This window comes from Haliotis rubra, unplaced genomic scaffold (assembly GCF_003918875.1).
Source record: "Haliotis rubra isolate DU_JTF1 unplaced genomic scaffold, ASM391887v1 Scf591, whole genome shotgun sequence".
NCBI classification, from domain to species: domain Eukaryota; kingdom Metazoa; phylum Mollusca; class Gastropoda; order Lepetellida; family Haliotidae; genus Haliotis; species Haliotis rubra.
Genome location: NW_025767292.1, coordinates 501,858 through 529,067, shown reverse-complemented (window position 1 = coordinate 529,067; position 27,210 = coordinate 501,858). Strand labels below are relative to the sequence as shown.

The following is a 27,210-nucleotide window of genomic DNA, read 5'->3' as shown; positions in this document are numbered from 1 at the left end:
TCTCAACAGAAATTATGAATAGCTTGCCCATGCCTTAGGGGGAACTGATCTTGAGCTGTATCAGATTCTTCACAAATGTATGTCACATACATCCAACAGTTATTTATCAGATAATCTTTACGTCCCAAAGGAAATACAAAATCACATAAAATGTTCATCGCCCGCAGAAGTAAACAGATGAGTCGTAAAATAAAAACGCCATGTACTCACACACTATATTGACGTCTGCTGCGGTTGTCGTCTGCCCTCGACGTCTGCTACCCTTGAAGCTGCATTGTGTAGATCCATTGTGTACCGTCATCTAATGATGTATGTTTCCATGTTCGTATCGTTGTCGACGATGTCGCTACTAAGCGGAGTCACAGGCACTACTCTCGGGACTACCCGGAAGTGCATGTCTGGGAGAAGAGACACAGCAGACGACACCAACTGTCATTACTACTGGGACTGCTTCAACGACGTTGCATACAAGAAAGCGTGTCCACCCTACCTTTGTTTCAACGACGTTACTGGGACCTGTGATGACGCTGCCAACGTCGCCTGCAACTGCGTGTGTCCGTTTGAGAAATCGGACAAGCCTCCAGATGTTCCTGGTACGATTCTAGATTCAATACTGCTTGTGGGAAACGGAAGTGTGTGAGCTGGTAAACTGTATTGAACTATTATTTTGAATTGTGGTCATTCGCACTGTATCGCGCTCTTACATAGTGAGGACACGGTATTATGGTGACTGACTGACTGAGTTTGGTTTTACACCGCTTTAAGCAATATTCCAGCAATATCACGGCGGGGGACACCAGAAATGGGCTTCACTCATTGTACCCATGTGGGGATTCGAACCCGGGTCTTCGGCGTGACGAGCCAACGCTTTAACCACTAGACCACCTCACCGCCCCGTATGAGTAAGTGGGGGTATTTGGAGGTGAGGTGAGGTGAAACTGGGTTTTACGTCGTGCTTGAGAATATTTCGGTCATATGACGACGTGAATGCGTGTGTATATGCGGCTGCTTGTACGAGCCCAGACTTAAGCTGGTTTTAGCCCACTGAGATACCATGCCGCAGTAAAGCATGAAAACCCCACTCAGACACATTATACTGACTCCGAGCCGACCAGTCCTTGTTGTACCCATTAATGCCGAGCGCCAGGCAGGGACCAACAAGTACCATATTTTAACGTCTTTTGGTATGACGCGGTCGGGGATCGAACCCATCACCTTCTGCTCTCCGGGCGGACGCTCTAACCACTACACCACGGAGGCGGTGGGTATTTGGAATTTAGCAATACTGCAGGAGTTTCACACATTGTACATTGGCAGGTAATCAAACCCGGGTCTTCGGCGTGACCAGCGAACAAGGAAGATAGATGAGATATACTGATGGTCAAAAGAAAGTATACACTCATTTGTGATGATGGCTAAAAATGAAAGAAGGAGAAGGGTTTATATTTGTATCAAGGCCATACGACCCATCGTACAAGGTGGTACAATAGTGGTTTTAGTTACCATTTTCACACAACAACGCTAACAGGAGCAGAGAAAACATGTTCTAAGAACTTCACAAAATTATTTATGATGTTTATGTCTGATGATGTACATATGCTGTGGAGAGAATAGTAATATCCATGGACCGTTTTAGGAATGTAACACCGACGCATATCCCCATAGCGTTTACAAATAGACACATGTAAAAATGAAACAAACGAAATAGAATTACTTGGTGAGGAAGTATTTGAAGGGATATCACACTTCTTTGATTGGCATTCTAGAAGTTGAGGAGATGAAGAATGGGGACCATTTGTATAGATATACAACTTCTTTATGCTAGGCGTCGTTTCGACATAGATTCTAATGTCGTTGTCAAGCAAGCGGTGTACTTTATTCTGTATAGGCGACGTTTCGACATAGATTCTACGGTGTACTTTATTCTGTATAGGCGACGTTTCGACATAGATTATTATGTCGTAGTCAAGCAAAATGTACACTGTGACATCTTTCAGGGTTCACCATGGCAGCTGTCCAGCAGCTGTGCTCAGGTGATGCAAGCATCATTCCACATCCGAGTGAGTGCCACAAATACTACAACTGCTCACTGGCCTCTTCCACCCCGGACTTTTACTTGACAAAATTCGAAGCCGAGTGCCACTACCCACAAGCCTTCTCCACCGTCAACTTACGTTGCCAGGACTTCAGAACGGTAGACTGTGGGCAGAGAGCTGTCAAGTTTGATTACTGTGAGTAAATATATCATTTGTATTAATTTTGTTGTTGCAGCGAAATCCCAGCTTCTTGTGGGCTGAGTGGAACGTCTTTATATAGCTACAAAGGAACATTATTCAGCGAATAGTTTTAATGAATTAGAATTGTTTTTCAGCAACCCATGCTTGTGGACTAAGGCGCCTAAGGGTGGTCAGGCTTCCTGACGTGGTGGACACTGGAACATTATGACAAATTAGACTAGTTATGTAAAGCTATAAGCAGGGACTATTTTCTGTAGCCGCATAGCATGCAACGGCATAGTGATATGTTTGGCACTTGACCATGTGCGCCCGAGTGTGGTGGCGGAATAAAAAGTGTAACTGACCCTTGGAAGATGTTGTCTATCACCTGACTCAACAACTACACATAAAACATGACATGGTGGCAGCTAGCGGGTGACGGACGCCACGCGACATTGCTGATAAGCGACCAGGTTTACCAGTATTTAGGACTATGCCGAATCAGAAAGCGGAGGGCCAGCCAGATCGTCTGCTAGTTATCGAGATGGCGACATGTGTATAACACACTGACATAGTGCCAGTGGATTTCGTCAACCTGTGCGTCAGCTTGGGTCTAAACTGACGATATCATTATACTGTGCACCAAATAACTCTCTGAAGTGTAAATCACATGAATATGTATGTCAACTTTTTCCTGTGATAAACTCTGTCTGTCAGCGGGAACGAGATATCACGTGATCAACAAAATGGCGGCTCCCCTGTTACCAAAACAAATGTCTCGAACCACTGAAGAACCTCAAATCTGGTAAAGATAAGGAAATCTCATCAAACATATTGACATAATTCATGATAAAACAACTCGCATATGATATTCATGATGTCAGAGGCAAATATCAGTCCGAGATTAAACTGGAAGAGTGACGATCTAGCGGAAGCTTTTCGTTCGTTCAAACAACGTTGTCAGTTGTATTTCTCTGTGAAAGACACTAAGAAAGATAAACAAGTTGATCATATCTTGCTGTTTTCTGGCGATGAAGGAATCAAAATGTTTAATTCATGGACATTGACTGGAGAAGAGAAAAAAGATCCAAAAGTCATTTTTGACAAATTCGAATCACAAATAGAGCCAGCAGTCAACTACAGATTACACAGATTTCATCTTCAGAAATTCAGACAAAATTCAGGTGAAAGTATTGACAACTTCATGAGTAGATGTAAAAATCAGGCAGCTAAATGCAAATTCAGTGCAAATGAACTGAATGAAAGACTAATAGAACAATTAATTATTGGCACAAATATTCCCAGTCTGCAGAAGGAATTGCTGAGTAAAGATGATAATTTAACTGTTGAACAAGCCATGACTTGTGCACGTGCTGAAGAAGCTTCAATACATCATATGAACCAATTGAAGGATGTACAGTTGCCACAAGCAGATGTTCATGCTATAAGACATCAGAGCACATGTCAGAAATGTGGTGGCTATCACGGCAAAAGACAAAAGTGTCCTGCGATGGGATCCAAGTATGACAACTGTGGTAAATATAACCATTGGAGGTCTGTATGTAGATCCCAGAGACCGTCTCGCCAGAATAGAGAGAGAGGGCGCAGCTATACACCTCGATCACATTCGAGAAATCGTCACCACAGAAGTAAATCACGTTTCCGTCAGAATGACATGAGGCAAGCACCTCGGCAACAGTCTATCAATTCCACAAATGAGTAGTTAGTTGACAACTTAAACACAACAAGCAGTTTCGAAACCCTGACATTCGAGACAATACAAGTTGACAGTACTGATACTGATGATCGGGATGAAGTATTCGTAGTCATTGACACTCAGGTCAATGGAAAACCTGCCAAGCTTAAGGCTAAGGTTGATACAGGAGCACAAGGTAATTTAATACCCTTGAGAGTGTACAAGAAGATGTACCCAGAGAACATAGATAAGGATGGAAAGCCATTTGCAACGTGTGTTACTCAGTCACACACACTACTGAGAGCATACAATGGCAGTAAGATACCCCAACATGGCAAAATAACAATTCCTTGCAGTTACAACGGACACTCCAGAGAAGCAGTCTTTCATATAGCTGATGCAGAGGGACCAATCATTGTAGGCTTACCAACATCCAGAAACTTAAGGCTTCTAACAATACACTGTGAAGTGACAGAACCTATCACACCTGCAAAAGTCAGCAGTAAACAAGACTTTCTTGACACATACCCTGATCGTTTCACTGGCATTGGCAAGTTGTAGGTACAGACTTGTTTTATCATGACAGTCAAGAATACCTCATAGTATGCGACTACTATGCTAAGTTTCCCATTGTGAGGAAAGTCTACGGAAATGGAGGAAGCAAAGCAGTTGTACATCTGTTAAAGCAGATATTCTCGGAACAAGGTGTGCCAGACACAGTGATAAGTGATAACGGGCCACACTATTCATCTGCAGTCTTCCACAATTTCGTCAGTTCGTGGGACTTCAGACACACCACATCAAGTCCACACTATCCCCGCTCCAATGGATTCATTGAACGCCAAATCCAAACTGTAAAGAATGTGTTTATAAAATCGAAACACACCAACACAGATGCAGATATGGCATTACTGATATTGCGCACAACTCCAATTGACCACCATCTTCCATCACCTTCTGAATTACTTAACTCCAGGAAGATGAGAGCTAATTTGCCGATGAGGGTGAGGAATCACATCAGTGACAAAGAAGTTATCCATCAACATCTTGAAAAGCGTCAAGAGCTCCAGAAGCACTATCACGACAATAAAGCAGGCCATGAGCTAGCTTCTCTGTTACCTAATCAGAATGTTCGGTACCAAGACCACCGAACTGGTCGATGGTATCCAGCCACGGTCACCAATGGTTGTGACACACCACGGTCATATCTCCTGGAAACAGGAGAGGGTTCATCAATACGACGAAACAGACATCAAATACGGGAGATTCCAGAAAAATCACAAGCGATACCTCCAACTGTTGAGCCTAAGTATGTTGTTCCAGCTCAACCTCAGAGTGAAGCTCCACAAGTACCCAAATCAGCTCTGAAAACCAGCACTGACAGTAAACCAAAACATGTGAGCTTTGAGCCGAACATCAAGCCCAGCTCAATGGATACAACACAGAACTCTCCAGACAAATCAAGCAAAAACAGCAGGCCACTGATGCAACACACCAGAAGTGGCCGAGTAATCCAACGACCACAACGTTTCAGTGAATGACTGAACTCTCAAGTGCATCGTGTTAAATTGTGTTATCGTTGAAGATACACAACAACTGACTGACTATTGATTACGATAGCATTGAGACATTGCTTTTACGTTGTTATATAGGTTAGGAAACCTGTTATCGATTTCTTCTTCTTTGCTCAACAGACCTCTTTAAGTTGAAATTGTAATGAGTTACTCTGAAGGATTTTAGTATTTTAAAAGTGGGGTACTAATAAGCTCAACTGAAGACAAGTTCAGTTTCTAGCTTTTAAAAGAAAGGGGATGTAACATTATGACAAATTAGACTAGTTATGTAAAGCTATAAGCAGGGACTATTTTCTGTAGCCGCATAGCATGCAACGGCGTAGTGATATGTTTGGCACTTGACCATGTGCGCCCGAGTGTGGTGGCGGAATAAAAAGTGTAACTGACCCTTGGAAGATGTTGTCTATCACCTGACTCAACAACTACACATAAAACATGACAGACACATGTAATCATATGTCAGTTACATAGATCGATGCTCATGCTGTTGATCACTAGATTGTCAGGTGGAGCACATTCAAACTGTAGCAAATAGGATTGCGCAACAGAGAAAAATGACCAGTCTTACTAAATGCGAGCGAAGCGAGCAAAGTTTGGCCGCGAGTGGCGCTTAAAATGTTGAATGAGATATATTTTGCGTTGGGAATTGTTAAATATGAGATTGGAAATCTGAGAGCACAACACTGTGAGGAAATGGGTGTCTACCTTTGATGGTGGCGATATTTTATTTTGACATTAAAAGCATTTTTCGAACCGAAGCGGGGAAAGGACGTTGCCAACCTTTGCGTTCTTCGCTCGCATACAGGAAGACTGGTCGTTTTTCTCTCTGTTGCGCAACCCTATTTGCGCTACAGTTTGCCTGTGGGTGGAGACTTGATTATTTACAAACCACCGTCATGTGGCGTCGTTAAGATGAAATGTTATTTGAAAGCCAAACAGACATGCAACTGATTTCTTTTCACCCTTCGCAAGTCAATCAGGAGTCATAGTTTATGTATGAGACAAGATGATACTCTTCTTTTTGTTTTTTTGTTTAAGGTTAGACCTTTGGTTTGCTCAGTACAGAGATGTAACATTGATAGCAATACAGAATGTATTCTATTACAATGTCTGCCTCCAGGTGTGATGTTATCTCACGTGACACACTATGTGGACATTAAGCCCAAGGCCTGTGTCACCCAAGACAACATGTCACGTATCCTGTGTTTTATAGTTTTAATGTCCTCTGATGGCTTCGTTTGGTGGTGTAAATGATACCCGTTTCAGGCTGGTGTTTTAGACTCTAAGTTTATGTTTGGTTCCTTCAATTTAGGTTTTCTTAATAATTTAAGATTGAAAAAAGCACACGTAGGCTTCGCCCGCGCGTGTGTGCTTGCTGAGTTAGAGAACTCAAAGCGATCTGGTTTCGTGTTCTTTCCTGCGAATGTCCTTCCGTTGGTAAACAACAGTGATTTCTTGGAACCGAAAAAATCTCTCATTATATTAAGGCCGGGCGGATATAAAAGTGTTTATTTGAACTATACAACTCCTAACATTTGCTTGACATCCCATCCCGCCGACGCCGGATTTTGTTTATGATAAATCACTGAATTGTTTGGTCCAGATTAGTTTTTTTACACACTGATATATCGTTTAATGCAGCATTATACAACAAAGAAACAAATACATTCGGTTCCAGTTATTCATACCCAAACAATGCAGCCATATTAACTTATCATACAGAAGGACAGCCGCTGCACAAAGTCAGCCTGTTCATGACTGCATTCGTTACGGTGGGGTAGCATGGTGGTTAGTTATATCGTTCGCTCGTCTCGTTGAACACCCGGGTTCGATTCCCAAAACGGGGAAAATGTTTAAAGTCCATATCGTGCGTCCCCGCCGTGATATTGCTGGAATGTTGCTAATAGCAGCGTAAAACCATACTCACTCACTTGTGATTGTGTTCAGGTGACTACGCCAAGAATAAGTGCACCGGGCCCAACTGTATCCCGTGCGCGTCGTCCTACCCCAGCTGCCAGGGTCTGGAGGACGGGGACAATGTCCACCAGGGGAGGGAGGGGACGGCGTTCTACGTCACGTGTGACAAGGGAAGGGCAATTGGATTCCATTCATGTCCTGATGTAGGCGGTCTCAGACAAGTGTTTCACCCGGACACACGGTCATGTAGACCTTATACAGGTGAGACATGTTTCATATAGACTTTATACCGGTGAGTCATGTTTCATGTAGACATTATACAGGTGAGACAACTTTCATGTTCGAATTCAGCCAATTAAGACACGTTTCATGTCGAACTTGTTCAGGTGAGACACGTTTCATGTCGACCTCATACAGGTGAAGTATGTTTCATGCTGAACTCACCTAAGTGGGACAGGTTTCATCTAGATCTTATACAGGTGACATATGTTTCATGTAAACCTTATACAGAGGAGATATGTTTCATATAGACCTTAAACAGGTGAGACATCTTTCATGTCGAACTCACCCTATGAAGACACGTTTCAATTCGACCTTATACAGGTGAGATATGTTTCATGTGGACTCTATACAGGTGAGATATGTTTCATGCTGAACTCCCCAAGTGGGACAGGTCTCATGTAGATCTTATACAGGTGAGATATATTTCATGCAGATCTTATACAGGTGAGATGTTTCATGTAGACCTTATACAGATGAAATATGTTTCATGTAGACTTTATACAGGTGAGACATGTTTTATGCAGACCTTCTACCAGTGGGATATGTTTCATGTCGAACTCACCCAATTAAGACACGGTAAATGTCGGCCTGATACAGGTGAGATATGTTTCATGTAGACCTTATACAGATGAGATATGTTTCTTGCTGAAGTCACCAAAGTGGAACAGGTTTCATGTACACTTTATACAGGTGAGACATGTTTTATGCAGACCTTATACAGGTGAGATGTTTTAAGTAGACCTTATACAGATGAGATATGTTTCTTGTAGACTTTATGCAGGTGAGACATGTTTTATGCAAACCTTCTACAAATGGGATATGTTTCATGTCGAACTCACCCAATTAAGACACGTTTCATGTCGACCTTATACAGGTGAGATTTGTTTCATGCTGAACTCACCAAAGTGGGACAGTTTCCATGTAGATCTTTTACAGGTGAGACATGTTTCATGCAGACCTTCTTCTGGTGAGATGTTTCATGTAGACCTTATACAGATGAGATATGTTTCATGTTGACTTTATACAGGTGAGGCATATTTCATGCATACCTTCTACTGGTGAGATGTTTCATCTAGACCTTATACAGATGAGATATGTTTCATGTAGACTTTATACAAGTGAGACATGTTTTATGCAGACCTTCTACCCAATTAAGACAAGTTAAATGTCGACCTTATACCTGTGAGATATGTTTCATGCTGAAGTCACCCAGGTGAGATATGTTTCACGTGAGACAATTATTCATGTAGAGGTGAGGTGAGGTGAAATTGGGTTTAACGTCGTGCTTGAGAATATTTCGCTCATATGACGACGTGCATGCGTGTGTATGTGTATGTGCGGCTGCTTGTACTAGCCCAGACTGAAGCTGGTTTCATAGTGCTAGCCCACAGAGATACCATGCCGCAGTGAAGCATGAATACCCCACTCAGACACATTATACTGACTCCGAGCCGACCAGTCCTTGTTGTACCCATTAATGCCGAGTGCCAGGCAGGGACCAACAGGTACCATATTTTAACGTCTTTTGGTATGACGCGGTCGGGGATCGAACCCACGACCTTCCGCTCTCCGGGCGGACGCTCTAACCACTACACCACGGAATTATTCATGTAGAACTCACACATGTGAGACATGTTTAATGTAGACCATATATGCAGATGACACGTTTCACGTAAAACCTACCCAGGTGAGACATGTAATCTTGCAATAACATCAGAATCATTTTTTCAAATCAGCCCTGCAGAAAATAACCAAAAATACAGCCCAGGAGATTTCACGATAGGGATTATCGTATGTTCAACATACGCTTTATCTTGATCAATATGTATCTTAATGCACCCGGGGCAATAGGTAGATTGTTGTGTAAACGTTCGCTCGTCACGTCGGAATCCCGGGTTCGATTCCCCACATGGGTATTATCCCTTCTTTGATATTGCTGGAATGCAGGGTAAACAGTACTCTGAGCAGAATTATATCGTATTCAACAACTTGCCATATAATATATATTGTTGCAGCAGCGTAGAACAATACTCATTCACTATGTGCAATTCTTCACAGTCAAATAACAATCAAGCATATTTTGTTTGAATGTGTGGATTTTGCTGTGATCACTGATCAAAAAGCATTTTTATGATAATGTGCCTGCCGTATCTGAACGCTTTACAACAGTTTCTGCCAACTTCATTTTGGAACATTTGAGAAAAATCACACTGTATGATATAACATAGAATTTTATATCAGCATTCAGCTTTTACCCTTGAATGTGATATCTGACTGCGATATTAATCATTTTCAATGTCACTATGTTATGTCTAATATTGTGTAACTCAAAAGACTTATTCTCGCCGCGAATAACGGCGTTAAACAGTTTTTACTCAATCACTCTCTCCAATTGTATCCCTCTTGGGAGTATTATTTAATTTGTACGTTTCACCTGATGGAGTTGAAGGTAGCCTTGAATGGTTGAAAGTTGTCACTCGTGTTATCTCCCTAAACATCAGTCAGAGTCAAGATTTCCCCATGGTCCCTAGTATGGTGATCTACCTTCAGTTGTTGGCGATCTATAGCCAGTGTTTTATGATGTATGTTTTAGCTTTGCTCGCTAGTTTTATATTAAAATCTGTGATTCTCTATATTTTTACTGTCCATCGTCGACAGGTTTTAATCTTCAAAATGTTTTCACTTTTTCTTGTGTAAATTGTTTTCGTCACGATATGGCTGAGATATTGCCGATGTGACATTAAATATTAACTCACTCACTCACTCACTCAGAGTCAAGATTTATGTGCTTTAAACTTTCCAATAAATTTCCTGGCAATGATAATAGTTTTTAATGCATGTTGTACCCGTGAAGTTCCGGGTTAGAATTAACAAACATACACAAACAAACAAACAATTCTACCCACAGAGGTGATCAGCTACATCTGTGCTATGGGTGCTACGAAGGTAGAGCACCCGACCAAGTGTAACCGCTACTACGACTGCTCTGCATACACCGGCGGCGACAGCAGCGTCTACCCCGCCTACCTAAAGGAGTGCGACTACCCCGACCTCTTCTCCACCGTCAGCCTGCGGTGCCAGCCCCACACCACCGTGTCCTGTGGGGTGCGGACAGAGACAAAGCGGCCGTGTAAGTATGTATATATGTATGAGTGAGTTTAGTTTTACGCCGCTTTTAGCAATACTCCAGCAACATCACGGCGGGGGACACCAGAAATGGGCTTCACACTTGTATCCATGTGGGGAATCGAACCCAAGTCGGATCCGGCGTGACGAGCGAACGCATTGACCACAAGGCTACCCCATCTTCCTCTATATAGGTCTGATGACGGACCGTTAAATCATGAAATTGTTATGAAGATATTTGTTTCTCATTACGAGTTGGTATCCTAAATGGATGTGCGTGCGAGCGTGCGTGCGTGCGTGCGTGCGTGCGTGCGTGCGTGTGTTGGATTCAGTGAGTTGCCAATATTTCACACAAGCTGCATGAAACACTGTCACTCATTGTTTAAGTATTCGTGGCTGTAATATTTCCCATGTTCAGCTGGCTTTTTTAATCGCTCTTTTGGGATTATTTATTATTATTAACATACTTTGGATTTAATAAACTGGCGCAAAACAAACGCGTTTTTACGCTAACACAATAAGGCCCGTAAGTAGGTCACGGCACTTCGCGAGACCTTTGTACTTTCGGTGACAAACAACGTTGAACATACTTTGCGAATGATCTCATGGTTGTCAGTTGACAGTAAGGAACCGATAATCCTTGCAGGAATAACACGTTTCCGAACTAACCATCCCCGAATTTGCCAACTATTATGACTGTCAACAGCTGTGACAGCCACACATGGTTGCACACTTGGTCCGGTCTAGTAAAGTCATATTTGGCGGTCGCACAATTTGGAACCAAAACTGGTTCTTGAGTAAACGCTTGTCACCGGAAATCTGGTACCGGAAGTATGCTGGGCCCCGTCTGGCATATGTTGGCGCGCGCAAAAGGAGCCGGGAACCAGCTTAGCACCGGAAGTAGCGCCTCGCGAGACTTACAGGCCCTTTAAGTTGCACTCTCCTATGTAAATATTTCTTAACTCCTTTATTTTTGACGAGTCTACACATCTAAGTAGACCGCCTCCGTGGTGTAGTGGTTAGAGCGTCCTCCCGGAGTGCGGAAGGTCACGGGTTCGATCCCCGACCGCGTCATACCAAAGACGTTAAAATAACTTGTTGGTCCCTGCCTGGCGCTCGGCATTAATGGGTACAAGGACTGGTCGGCTCGGAGTGAGTATATGTGTCTGAGTGGGGTATTCATGCTTCACTGCGGCATGGTATCTCAGTGGGCTAGCTTAAAACCAGCTTCAGTCCAAGCAGCCGCACATACACATACACACGCATGCACGTCGTTATGAGCAGAAATATCTCAAGCACGAGGTTAAACCTAATTCAACCACCACCACCACACATCTAAGTGAACATCTTTGATAGAATGGTTTAGTTTCACTGAGAAAATATCCTAAAACATGCAACACTATTTTTCCATTTGCGTAGCGAAGTTGTACGGCTCCACGTCATCGAAGCCTCGCTTGAGAGCAAACGATGCAGCCAGTTTGATATCTAAATATGTATTGTCATAAACCTTACTGTCGTAGTTGTGGAAGAACATATATGTAACAATGTAAAACATTGTGAAGAGCGCGCCGAAAAGCTTGCGTAAGGCCAAAGTCCGGTCACGTGATATGCAAATTTGCCTGTGGCAATGATGTTATGGTAAGTTATCACTGTGTGTACCAGTTGGCAACTAACTTGAACGGGTTCGGGTTCGGGTCTTAGACCTACGATGAACGTAAGCCTATATCAACGTATGGGGACAACGGTCACCTTAGCGCCGAGATCGCTTTGTAGAGCAGGGCCAATGCCCGACTTTGTTGCTTTTTATCGTATCCCAAATACGTACATAAATATTAATGATGCTAATCACTGAATCATCAAGTCCAGATTTGATTGGGGGTGGGGGTGGGGGCGCAGGCAACAGTCTTATAGATCCGTGTCTTGTCGTGAGAGGACGACTAACACAGAATCCCTGACTTGTAAAACACATTTTTGCAGATTCTGATACCCTTCGGTATGGACTTACCAAAACAAATTGTCAAAAATGCAAATTCAATTTATAAAGTTGAAAATATCGCGACGAAAAAAACGCGCGAAATCGGAGTTCAAACGTTTCACTAATTTTCCCCCGACTTTTCTGGGGAAAACGGGTTTCAACAGCTGGGCTGCGCTTATAGCACGTGCGCAGTGAAGTAGGTTCGCGCAACTTGGAAGCGGTTGTCCGGTGAATACTCGGTGAAGGCTTTGGTGTGAGCTATTTTTCTAATGTTTTGTTGATATCTCACAGGCGCGAGCTTTTTATATGTTATGACAGTAAATTAACTGTTTATATAATTTCATTTGTCTATTTCACCACACGTTCTTCTTACCGAGTCACTTTCTCAGTTCGATACTTAAAAGCAATGCCATTATTTAGCGTTGACAGAATTTCCAACTGTGATATGGATATGTCGTTGTCACAGACTAAACTCAATGTCTTGTTTTATTGACACATGTGTGTCTGCCTGCCTGTCTGCTAATGACAATATTCAATACACAGCTGCGATCACTGACGACATGCAATTTGAACTTAACACCAATCAGGCTATACACCATAAACAAAATGCATTGATTTATGGCCCGAGTTCGGTCTCTGTCACATTATGTAATTACACAGACAGGCAGGTGTGATACTTTAACACATGACATGTTATGATGTCTGTTGATTGCAAAATGTTATACACAAAAAAATGAGCATGTATTTACAAAACCCAACATCTCTATATACATGTATACACACACAATGAGCCGTGAGGGCATCTGCAAATGAACCAGCCGTTACACTTGAGTGCACACCCACCCGCTCTGACTGGGTTCGGTATCCCGGCTGGTACACAATATTGCACTTTTGATTTGCGATTGTACGCTTATAATTTTGTTTATATGTTTTTTCATAACCAGCAATGTATATTATATGTCATGAATAAGTGATAATTGTGTTTTAATTATGTTTGATTTTTGGTTGCATGTGACCTTTAAAGTAAACCTGCCACTCGACATTGTATTTTTGCTTAACGTAATTAATTTACCTGACGTTACTTTAAATAATCAAAATGTCAGTAACTCATTCTTGAACAGTGTCGGAATCAGATATTTTACTCAAATACGATTCGAAACCTGATTTCGTCTAAATATCTTACTCAAGTAAGACTGGTGGCGCCTTGAAGCAGGAGTAAAATCATTGTGGCATTCTGTAAAAAGATCAGTCGATATATACTCAAGGCGAAATATATCAAGGTCATGTTTAACATACTGCTATTTTACACGCATGTAACTTGTAATTAAATTAGGATAGAGATGTTTTACAGATATATGTTTAAAAGAAAATCTAAATGTTGAATTCAAATTTTTTGCCTAGAATTGATTTTGTTTACATGTAACTCTGGTGAAATGCTATTCATTTCATTTCTCATTTGCGATATACAATTTGAAATTTGAAACACCTGAGGTATAACTAAATTTTTGCTCTTCACTTTGCTTCACGGAATTAATTTCTCGGGTCTGTTTTGTCGAGTATTTTGTTTGTTCAAAGATCATATTTGTTTGTTTCTTGTTCAACGCTGTGCAATATTTCAGTTATGCTAGCTATATGAATAATTAAGTCTGATTCAGACAATCCAGTGACTGACATCAGCAATTTACGCTAGAGTGAGTAAGTGAGTGAGTTTAGTTTTACGAGTTTACTCAGTAGTATTCCAGCTATATGGCGGCGGTCTGTAAATATTCGACGACCTGACCATCCAGCGATCAACAACATAAGCATCGATGTACGCAATTGGGATACGATGACATGTGTCAACCAAGTCAGCGAGCCTGACCACTTGATCCCGTTAGTCGCCTCTTACGACAAGCATGGGTTACTGAAGATCAATCCTAGCCCGGATCTTCACGGGTGGGATTCAATGACATGCATGAGCCAGGTCAGAGAGCCTGACTAGTCGATCCCGTTAGTCGCCTCTTGCAAATCGACCAACTGCACTCCTAATAGAGAGAATACACATTTAGCGGTGGGCCCTGCATTAATGGACTTTATTGAAGAAATACTCATTCTTTTAAAGGTGACTACAAGCTTTCGTGCCCCGACCCTCCTTGCGCCACCTGCCAAGACAACAACTTCGCCAGCTGTGTCGGTCTTCCCGACGGCAAGAACGTCTTCAAAACCAGAGAGGGTTCACCCCATTACGTCACTTGTCAAGGGGAGAGAACTGCCGCTCTGCAGATTTGTGGTACGGACGGACTGTTTTATACGGAGTTCTCGCCCACCACGAGGCAGTGTGAAGTCAGGGTCCCCCTTTCCTAGACCTCTCTAACCTTGAGACAAAGTAATGTGTCTGCAGATAAACTTTCAAAGGTCATTTGAAAATATCTAATCAATAAACCGTACATGTATGGACAAATAAAATGCAAATATAATACTACGAACACTTTTCCCATTTTCTTTTGTGTGTTTCTTCAGTATGATATATTTATTGTTAGCTATACTCGTAAAAAGCAATACTAAATTACCCATATAATCACCTAATTAAGATGTTCTCTTCAATATGGATTCCTACAATCGCCAGCGGCTGAAGGGACGGTGTAAATCCAGCTAGGATCCATGCAGGTAGCAAAAGTAACGTAAGTCCCCATGGTTCCTAGTATGGTGATCTACCTTCAGTTGTTGGCGATCTATAGCCCGTGTTTTATACTGTATTGTCGTCTTTAATTGTAATTTTTTAGCTTTGCTCGCTAGTTTTATATTCATATCTGTGATTCTCTAGTATTTTTACTGTCCATCGTCGGCAGGTTTTAATCTTCCAAATGTTTTCACCTTTTATTGTCTGGATTGTTCTCGTCACGATATGGCTGAGATATTGCCGATGTGACGTTAAATATTAACTCACTCACTCACTCTTTAATATGGAGGGGCGATGGGGTAGCCTAAAGGTTAAAGCGTTCGCTTGTCACGCGGGTTCGATTCCCCACATGGGTACAATGTGTGAAGCCCATTTCTGGTGTCCACGGCCGTTATTTTGCTGGAATGTTGCTAAAAGCGGCGTAAAACTAAATGCACTCACTTTAATATGGACACGATTTTCGGTGTGTGTACTTCGAGTTATCCGTGGTTCGAATGATAACTGAGCAAAATGATGGGTAAAGTTGGACCAAGCTTTAACTTCGAGACAACGGTTTTAGTATTGACGTTTATAATTAATCTCGTAATACCGCCACAATCAAGAGGCATTTGTGTATGTCTACTATTCGCCGTGAATAGAGGTTTCTTTCAGGCGTGCCAAGATACGATGAGTACTGGTTCGAATCCCACATGCTACCTTAATGTGATTTTTTGGGTTGACAGTACGACACCCGCACTCTGCGGCACCGCAAAGAAACTATGGGGTTTAAGCCGACACAATCCACGTTAAGTCGACACAATCATACATGTATTTCAGTGGACACAAACCATACGGAGCTAGCACAATCTTCATTTGCCGACACAATCCATATTTTGTCGACAATCCGTGATATAAATGAAATATAGTGAAAAACACCGTCAAATTCATCCCCATAATGCCGTGATTGTTAGAGAAAGCTTTTCTTGCTCAATAATAGATGTTAATAAATTTCGAGTTAATAAAAGACTGATCGATAATATAAGAACCGAACTTAGCTATAAAAATATGTATGGCAAGGAAGCAAACAATATGAATTTAAATTCACTTCATGTTCGCCTGAGTCCCATTTCCATTTACTGTTATATTCATGATGGCCTGAAGGCAGTTTTTGTGGCTAAATGCCAAATATAGACGATGTCATAGTTTTTGCAGTGAAAACATTCCTGCGCAGTACTATCGCCACTATCTTGCTGTACAAAAAACCCTGGGGATATTACACTTACTTGGAATATATATTCCGAACGTTCGTTCACCTGTGCGTTAGCAAAGGACGCCCATTCGCTGTATGTTAACAAAGGAAAATCAACGCACTTGTGTGATAAGGAAGGTCGCAAAGGACCGCACACGCACTTTGGAAGATCAACGCACTCGGTATCAGCAAAGGACGCCCATTCGCTGTATGTTAACAAAGGAAGATCAACGCACTTGTGTGATAAGGAAGGTCGCAAAGGACCGCCCACGCACTTTGGAAGATCAACGCACTCAGTATCAGCAAAGGACGCCCATTCGCTGTATGTTAACAAAGGAAGATCAACGCACTTGTGTGTTAAGGAAGGTCGCAAAGGACCGCACACGCACTTTGGAAGATCAACGCACTCGGTATCAGCAAAGGACGCCCCTGCACCGAGTGTTAACAAAGGACGGCCTTGCACGGTGTGTGAACTAAAGCATATAGATGAACTGTGCGCTAGCAAAGGCAAGTCCACGCATTGTGCGTTAGCAGAGAATACACGTGCACTTTGTGTTAACAATGGTAACTCCATGGTCTCTGTGTTAACAAAGGACGATAAACACAATGTGCGTGAAAATGAACATTTCTAACATTAAGAAATAACAAGTTAGTTTATTTATTGTCTGTCCTGACCTTCTGAATTGTTTTCGGTACAAATAATAATTTATTGTTATTGTGATTATGTCCATGACACCAAACACAATATGTATTTTGTGTAGATGGAAAGAAGACAAATATGGCTTGAGGAAAAATATAGTCGTGACGAGTGGTCAGGCTCGATGGTTTGTTGCATTGCCTGTGATTCCCCGACATACCACAATATTGGTAGTGTCTCATTATAGCAATGATACAGCATTGCCAAGAATAGGCACCCCATGTTGTAACCATGTGAAGAATCGAACCCAGTCTCAGGTGTTTCGAGTTTGTGTTTTCAAGGTTCTCGGTCTCTATAGGGCCGGTGGGGTAGCCCACTGGTTATAGGACTCCACCCCTCTAGCCCCCGTCCCCCTGTTGTTACAAGCCACTAAGTAGTACCTCTAGCCCCTCGCCTGGCTGTTCTGTTAGCTGTACTCACTCCCCTGTAGCTGGTTTTAATCTAATTAATAGTAGCAGTCTCTTATGGGGTGGCATCAAACTGGTTAGTCAAAAGACGAACCTTCTTCTCCTCGTAGATGACCTGCATAGGAACTGCTTCCTCTCTCGCCATCTTCCTCATGTTGTCCTTCAATTTCCTCGCTGCTACTAGTCCAATGTTGGGTGGGTGAGTGCGCTTGCTCGTTCGCTCGTCACCCCGGGTTCGAAATCCCCATATGGGTACAGTGTGTGTAGCCCATTTCTGGTGTCCCCCGCCGTGATATTGCTGGAATGTTGCTAAAAGTGGCGTAAAACCAAATTCACTCACTCACTCGGGCATGTATGTTGCAAAAAAATCATCGTCCAGCTGCGTCGATGTTTGGGTAAACTTAAAACAACATCCATTCATTGTAAAGAGGTTTTTATTGAAATAAATAAATCTGAAAGCATTATGTACATATATGTTACACGAAACATATTCTACAAAATATGTACACATCTATTTCATCCTCATCAGAATCAACCAACCGATTAACTGGAGACGGGCAATTTTCTGTATCAAATCAAATCGTCAAACCTCGCCTCTTTCCGTAACCGCCATTCGACATGTCCCGAAATGACACGAATGGTCTCGGATGGCATAAAATATTACATTAAAATCGAAATATTTCAATAAATTGTCCCCAATCCCTCTAAAGAGTTGCGATCCCAGTTAGAATTGATCTCCAGGAACCCATTCTTGTCATAAGAGGCGAAAAACGGGATCGCGTGGTCAGGCACACCGACTTGGTTGACACATGTCATTGTATCCCATTTGTGTAGATCGATGCTCATGATGTTGATCACTGGATTGCTTGTCCAGACTCGATTATTTACAGACCGCCGCCATATAGCTGGAATATTGCTGAGTGCGGCGTAAAACAATACATTTGAACTTGATACCAAAGAGTTGCAGCGTCCAGTTAGCAGGGATAGTGTGCATCTGACCCCGTTGATATCTGGTAAACAATATAATTGATCGTGCTCATAGTACTTACATGCTATATACAAATTGAAAGTAGAGATCAGTGAAAAGGACACATGAATCGTGAACATTACATTTCGAACGGAAACGTGGGCTCTATTACAACACTGCGTTTTCGACACTAATGTGAACACTGCTTTTAGCACTAACGTGAACACTACACTGTGGACGGTGTATTGTGGACAGTGACGTGAACACAACAATGTCCGCGGCAGTGAACACTTGTGAACAATATATTGTGGGTAGAACACTGCTTTACCAGCTACTTCCAATGCTGTCACTGCACTGGAAGTTGATATATTACTGTTGATACTGACGTGAACACTTATCGTGACACTGCCTTGCGAACACGACATTGTAGACACTACACACCGACGTTAACGCTGAAGTAAACACTGCTGAGAGCAGAATATCTGAACAGAATATGTGAACAACCAAAAGTGAACAAGCGATTTAAATGAAGCCTGTTCTTACATTGAGGACACTTATAGATCAGTGACTGTTGAACACTGAACAAGACACACTGAACATAAACTAAAAACTCAAAATGAAAGCGGATCTTTGAACACTTATCACGAGAAGGGCAACAGTAAATGAACATACACGAAACAACTGGTTACCTCTAACATTGCGAATGCAGTCGATATCCAATATATACTGAAACAATAAAGAAACGCAACAATTCTTTCTTACCACCTATCTATAGTACGCAATGTCGGCAACAACATAAAAGACGTATTTGGTCACAAACAATAATATTGATCTCTCGTTTACAACTATGTATTTTTGTGGACGAATAAAATTAGAAACATTCTGTAAACTGAATCCATGGATATTGACACAAAAGAAAGATGGGGTCATCAGCATCTGTTTAGAAAGCTTAGATAACGATCACAGTAAGTAAATACGACTTCACAGGACTCAGTACATCAGGAACGGCAGAAAAGACCATTACAACGTTGACGACGACGGACAGCTGAGAACATGACGGGCAGATGAAAACACGATGGACTGTTGAGAACACGACGGACTGTTGAGAACACGACGGAAGTTATTCTTATGCATTGGTTGGTGGGAGACGGAATCACAATCCTGGTTCCTGAAAGTAAACACGTGAGTGAGTGAGTGTAATATAATCTTATTATATAAAATGTAAATCATGAAGGCAGGCAACACTCAGGAAACACATAATACAGATACAGCATATTCATTCTTAAACATTTTTAAGTTGTATTCCTATTTTCTTTTCGATCAACGACGCTATGGTCTTGTATTATATCTACGAAAAAGTAATCAGTTCATTAATAAAAGGTCCGCATTATGTACAATTAAATATTCAATTGTCCCAAGTAAATTTTACAGTTTAAGTACAAAAATTGATTCATCGGATGACATGCGCGTTTCATTCAAATAGAAACGACAACTCTTTCCACATCCATAAGAAATCTCTGCTAAAAGCTGAGTTGATTGTACAACTCTGTCAGTGTCACGAGTATGTGTTTGTTTGACGGTGACAATGCCATGTGAAGCTAGATTATGTTAGTTCAAATAAATCCATAATGTAAACAACCAGTTTTGCTGGTTAAAAGGAATGAAGGTCAGACATACTTGTGTCTGGACATAATCTTGTTCTTTCAAATGTTTTGCCAGCATGAGGAGACCTACCCAGTTAAGGTCAATAAAAAAACATCATTAACAGGCCAAGTTCTAAATCAAGGACAGTACCTGAGACCTCAAACAGCTTACAGCCTTAGCTGGCACGGATTAACGACCAATGTCAGCTTTGACTTAAAACATTAAAGCAGTAAAAAAAATAATGAAGAGAACGCAGTTTTATGTTGTCATCCAAGATTCAAGTCACAGTCTTCCGTGACGTCGTCGGCGTTGGGAGAGTATCAATTTGTAGTTGCGAAGTAGTTGTGAAGCCGTTCGTCCGACACATATAATGTTTGTCTGTGTCCCAGTTTCAAACAACAACCTCTCTTTTCCCCAGTCTGTGAAGCCAATGGCCCCAGCTTAGTGAAGCCGTGCACGGGCTTAACGTGTAATCCGCCTATCAACAACACGCGGACGTGTTGGTTTAGATGATTTCGATCTTCCGCTAGTTCATAGAGCGTCACAGTTATTGTAGAATCTTCATATAAGACTGATGTTTATAGTAACAATGTGAGCCCATTCCGTGTCTACTAAATCCTGATTTAGCTGTCACGGGGCAAATCGGTACTATCATTACGAAATCGACCGCCATGTTGGAACACGTCAAATGACGTCGTTTATAAGGATTGGTGGTTCGTTTGAATCGAAATTCTTCTCATTTGAGGTCTCTTTATCTTCTCCCGTTTGAAATTCTTATGTAAAGCGTCGCCAAACGTGATTAAAATGAGATTACCTTTGTTTCGGCGTGATGAGCTCGAAATGAACCTGTCACACCTAACAGGCCGCGTGATTAGTGCATACGTCTGCGTTTGTTTACGCAATTACCTAAGGTCACGGCTACAGAAGAATTTACTTTATTTGGTTTAAAGGGCTGATAACCCTGAATACAATTCTTCAAATAATGTATGTTATTCCTCGTTGTTTATTTTGTAGACCAGCCAGTAGTCTCTTTCTAAAGAAATCTGGGTCGGTGGGGTCCTAATGGTTAAATCGTTCATTGAAAACGTTTAGGGTGAGTTTAGTTTTACGCCGCTTTTAGCAACATCCCAGCAATATCACGGCGGGAGACACCAGAAATGGCTTCACACATTGTGCCCATGTTGGGAACCGAACCAAGGTCTTCGATGTTACGAGCAAATTGACTAACCCGTATCAGCCTTGGGAAAAACGTGTGTGTTAGGTTATGTGTAGAGATGACTAAACCCAGGATATTTTCATTACCTTTGCAATAATTGATAAAAGACATGTTATAGTCACGATATGGCCGAAATATTGCCGATGTGACTATACTTTTAACTTTATTTTAACTGGTAAAACATTTTTTTGTTGTTGTTGTTGTTAAAAATTAAAAAATCAGCAGTTACAATTAGTTGTTGCAATACGATAGCAAACTGTGACAAGAACTATGGAACTTATTGTAAACACGGAACAACTACAGGGAATATTGTAAGCGGAAGCCGTAACGGTCTTTCATTGTACATGTTCTTGGTTAACCTTTGTATACTAGTGCTGTAACCCTTAATGTAACAAGAGTCATCAGAAGATGACAAATCCCACTGGCCCCCATAAATTTGAAAGAACAAATCCTCTGACAGTTACTTAAAGTCCAGCTTGATTTTTTGGGACTAGTCCAAGGAAATCATGAAATGAAAGATATAAAAGGCCAAAAACCTGCAAATAGCAAAAGGCAACACTTCAAGATCTGTTTGTTATATGTACCAATTCTTGTTGAAAAATATTGAACGTTTTTTTAGTTATGCTCCAGAAACGAAATGATTACGGACGGACGAGCCGACGACTATATCCCCCGGAATGCAATAATAAACGTTCAGTTTAGGTCACAATGTGAAAAATAACATGCAATAATTAACTAAATAATTTAAGACATACTTACTGAACGTATTCCTGACGTCCTCGCTACGAGTATACACAAGTTCTGGGCTCTGGTCGCTGGCTTGACCCGTCGGGGCAGTATCTGAGGTTCAGTAACCTACCCCCAGAGCATATGAAGGAGACCCCGGGTATTTTTTCCTCCACGGGGTAGGTCCCGTCAAACAGACCATCACACGAGGGCATGAGACCCCCACGTTCTCGGGGGATGCGGAACAAGTTTATACATTTGTTTGTCTCCAGACTGAAGAACTGAGGTACCCGGAAGTTAATGTCCCTTGTGCACTGTGCGGTGGTGATGGTTCGTCCCTTGAGGCACTCCACGTACCAGGGGCTCCACTCCCTCCCGGGGAAGGGGTTGCGTCCGTCGGGACGACCGTGACACGGCGGGAGGTTGACAGCGCAGGGGATGCAGTGGGAGACGGGACACCAGTTTTGACGGTAATCGCCTGAAAGAGGAGTGAGTGAGTAGGTTTTTAGTTTACGCTGCTTTTAGCAATATTCCAGCAATATCACGGCGGGGGACACCAGAAATGGGCTTCACACATTGTACCCATGTGGGGAATCGAACCCGTGTCTTCGGCGTGACAAGCGAAGGCTTTAACCACTAGGCTACCCCACCGTTGTGAAACAGGAAAGTTGATACTTCTTTGAACTATGAGTGAGTGAGTGAGTTTACGCCGCAGTATTCCAGCAATACCACGGCAGGGGACACCAGAAATGGGCTTCAGACGTACCTATGTGGGGAATCGAATCCGGGTCTTCGGCGTGACGAGCGAACGCATTAACCACTAGGCTAACCCACCGCCCTGTACTATAACAATCAGTTGGCCATACAATATTATAAGGGCCTCGGATTCGTTATGTAGGGTATTTTTACCCAAAAATATAAACAGTATCGAAACAGTGCACACTGAAGGTCTAAAATATAACAATATTATCGGTATTAAAAACATTATCATCGAAAACCCTGCCTTCTTTTATTTCAGCTACCATCAAACATTTTTGTGTACTTTCATTTGATGGGCAATTTAGCTGAAACACCCAAAATACAGGTGACATAATTAAAATAATGGTTCCATTTTATCAAACATTGTGTTTGTTTGTTTTGTTTGAGGCCGCACTCAGCACTGATATTTTTGATCATTTCCACTGTATCTACCAATCGGTATATTCTCACCCAGTGTATTTATGTAAACTTGCATATGGGCTGATGGCCTTTGATACAATAAAACATCTTTGACTTGGTTTTGACTTGTTAATTATCAATCAAGACTAATCATTCACAACTTATAGATACGTATTGATTGCCACAAAAGGCGACTATGCTTGTCGATGAGGCGACTAATGGGATCGGGTGGTCAGGCTCGCTGACTTGGTTGACACATGTCATCGTATCCCAATTGCGCAGGTCGATGCTCATGCTGTGGATCACTGGAATGTCTGGTCCAGATTCGATTATTTACAGACCGCCGCCATATAGCTGGAATATTGCTGAGTGCGGCGTAAAACTAATCTCACTCACTCACTCACTCCATACGTATTGACAACATATACTTACAAGCATTGATGGTCTCTTCCCTAGTGCCACAGTCGACCTCCTGGAAGTCTTGGCAGCGGCTCGACCTCACGTCAAACAGCTGGGGGTAGGTGCACTCCCGCAAATACTGCTTGAAGTATCGGGGGACATGCTCGTATGTCTGGCTGCAGTTATAGTACAGCTGACAGTGGTCTGGGTGCGGAAACACAGTCTCCCCACGGGCACATCGGTCCTCCACGGTAAGCGGGGGTGGGGCGACCGTTCCCGTTGGGGTACCTGGGATGCAAGAGGTAGCGTTATGAACAGGCGTGACGAGAGTTACAGCTACAAGTAGACATCTTTATCTCGAACTTCATTAACTCGATGTATCGTTTTACAGTTTTAATCTGAACAATGCACTTCGAAAGAATCTGTTTCTAAGACTTCGAGTTAAACGGTTTCACTTTGTATTTTGTTGGAAACAAGTAAGAGAACACAGACATCGTGGAATACTGTTTACTGCTGCTGTCGAATTCAGTTGCCTCCAATTAACAAACTAAGCCGGCAGACGACCAGATAAGCTGCGTATCCGGGTAAAATACGCATAGAAAATTTCCAATTACGCATTGAAAAATAATTGTTGCATACCAATTACGCATTTAAAATGTTAGATACGCAAAAAAGTTTAAACAAATGCGTAAAGAATATATTTATAAAAATTGCTTGCGTAATGAAAAAGACATCGATTGCTATCAAGTTGTACTGTTAGTATCGGACTAGTGTTGTACTGTCAGTATAGGATGAGTGATTTTTTTATGAAATCATTTCCATTATATTTAAGTTGGTTTTGATTAGGTATGACATAAGGCAGAACATACCTGCTTAGTAAACTTACTCAATGACATAATACTTACGTGAGTAAAATGAGTGAAATACGTGAAATATGTGAAATACGCACATATTTGAAAGCGGTGGGTAACGGAAAATGAAAAACCCACTCAAAATTCATAATACCCACTCCAAACAAATACAGTGGGTACAGTACCCACATGAGCTAAATCTTATCTGGAGCTCTATAAGCCATAACATAACTCTGTGGTGTTCAGGTTTCCTGTATTTTTCTGTTTACACATGACACGGGCTGTTCAATATATCCGTTCCTTTTACATGTCTACATAGTATACAAAATGGTGAAAGAAACAGTAAAACATCAGATAAACACCAAACCTGATGGTAAATTTAATACTACTTTCTTTTGTACGTCTAACAGTGTTAATATACTGGAAGAAATTATCAAACAAATGGTAAACTAAACAGTAAAACCAACGATAAATTATAATAAAACAAATGGTAACAAAATTAGTAAAACCAACGATAAAATATAGTAAAACAAATGGTAACAGAATTAGTAAAAACAAACGATAAAACATTGAAGAAATATGCAAACTGTACACTAAACAGTAAAATCAATAATAAAACAGTAAAACAAATTTAAAAGCCCAGTCAAATTGACAAATATTTCGGGAAATTAAATGAATAAACTGTCCCGTATATAATTGTACATTGAGACACGTGGTGCGTGTTTGGACAGGGTTGACACTGGAGTGTGGGTTTGGTCCAATATTTGCGAGACTACATTGACACCAGGGATTGCGCACATTCTAACTGTCTCATTGTTTACGGTGTTTCAAGATTGTATCGTCGGTTTTACGTACATTTGCCTATTGTCATGCTGCAAGTTAACGAATTTCGTCTTTCTAAGGTTAAACTGTGGGAGACAGAGTGCATGTGATTATATAGTAAATATTAGTGTATTGTCCTGGATTGATTATATCTGTGATGGAATACGTTTTTTGATTTAACCAAACATTTCCTGAACCAGGATTGTTTCAAATGACCAAGGGCATTGGTAGTTATGACTATATAAGTTTTATTTGGAAACAGAGACACCTGAACATTTTAACGAAACGTTTCCTAACTCAGGATTGTGTCAACGGCCAAAGGCATTGATTCAGTTCCGTGATCTGTCACAATGAATATGTCTCAATTCCAGTGATGACGTCAAACTGTGCGATTTTGTTCATAGATAGCCATGCTGTAAGTCGAGCAATACCGAGGTGAGTCGAGGTGAAATTGGGTTTTACGTCGTGCTTGAGAATATTTCGCTCATATCACGACGTGCATGCGTGTGTATGTGTATGTGCGGCTGTTTGTACTAGCCCAGACTGAAGCTGGTTTTATAGTGCTAGCCCACTGAGATACCATGCCGCAGTGAAGCATGAATACCCCACTCAGACACATTATACTGACTCCGAGCCGACCAGTCCTTGTTGTACCCATTAATGCCGAGCGCCAGGCAGGGACCAACAAGTACCATATTTCAACGTCTTTTGGTATGACGCGGTGTTTGAAAATACTTGATACTTGATCATCATCATAGTCATTATCAATAGCTTCAAGCTACCTCTGACACAATGGTGTTGTACTCACCTCTGCCGCAGTCGTCCCAGATGCCGCCGATGAAGACGCAGACGTTGAGCCTCGCGGAGAGGATGGTGCCTGGATGGCATCGTGGCATCTCTACCGGGCGTCCCCACACACACCGCCAGTACCGGGCACAGTCGTTCCGGTCTCGAATCCACTGGAATGGTCTTTGACAAAGCGGCGTAAACTGTTCCTGCGTCCACGCCATCGCCGCCAGCGACAGCATCAGCAACAACGTCTGCGTCATTCTTGATAAATAAAGCCTGCAAAAAATTTGTAATTGTAAGTCGCAATGGGTATGTTCCTTTGGCACAAGATCGTGTTGTTTTTTGTGACAGTCCGATTTGAAAGACGTTGTTGAAGTTACCGCGTCCTGAACACATTACTCCATGACGAATAACCCGTGTCTTATATAGCTCGTGCAGCCGGATACAGTTTCACGACAATTGTGACGTCACGTGGCAAAATCAGCCATCCCATTTCTGGTAGGATCTTTCGAAAGAAAGGCGCAAAGCCGTCAACAAACTGGACATTATCCGAGTCAAACACAGGTAGACAAATTTTAGCGATTATATATAAGCCAAAGGTCTTTGTTTGAGGGAATCTGAACAATTGGATCATAAATACACATGTTTACACATTAAACAGCGATTAAGGAAGTGAAGATGGGAATAATATTGATGTAAGAACGCTACGATCTTCTTCCCAAGTTGTAACAAAACTAAGCCATGAGACACCCCCTTGGAAAGCGGTGTTCAATGAATACGATGCCCGTGGATATAAACGGCCTACCTGCTGCCGGTGTTGACACAGGGTGGGTGGACAAAGCGGATCCTTTATCTTACTCA

At 41.9% G+C, this 27,210-nt stretch overlaps 2 protein-coding genes across 2 annotated transcripts; one reads left to right on the top strand and one right to left on the bottom strand.

The window, feature by feature from the left end:
• The first annotated feature begins 10,604 nt into the window (after positions 1 to 10,604).
• LOC124255079 lies at positions 10,605 to 15,217 on the top strand. The gene is made up of 2 exons (XM_046688914.1): positions 10,605 to 10,815; positions 14,888 to 15,217. The coding sequence occupies exons 1-2, from the start codon at positions 10,617 to 10,619 to the stop codon at positions 15,127 to 15,129; spliced, it is 441 nt and encodes a 146-aa protein (XP_046544870.1). The 5' UTR covers positions 10,605 to 10,616; the 3' UTR covers positions 15,130 to 15,217.
• A 2,976-nt stretch (positions 15,218 to 18,193) lies between these two features.
• LOC124255076 lies at positions 18,194 to 26,698 on the bottom strand. The gene is made up of 4 exons (XM_046688911.1): positions 26,369 to 26,698; positions 23,921 to 24,175; positions 22,364 to 22,808; positions 18,194 to 19,912 (listed from the first exon to the last, which is right to left on the bottom strand). The coding sequence occupies exons 1-3, from the start codon at positions 26,607 to 26,609 to the stop codon at positions 22,387 to 22,389; spliced, it is 918 nt and encodes a 305-aa protein (XP_046544867.1). The 5' UTR covers positions 26,610 to 26,698; the 3' UTR covers positions 18,194 to 19,912; positions 22,364 to 22,386.
• Between the last annotated feature and the right edge of the window lie 512 nt (positions 26,699 to 27,210).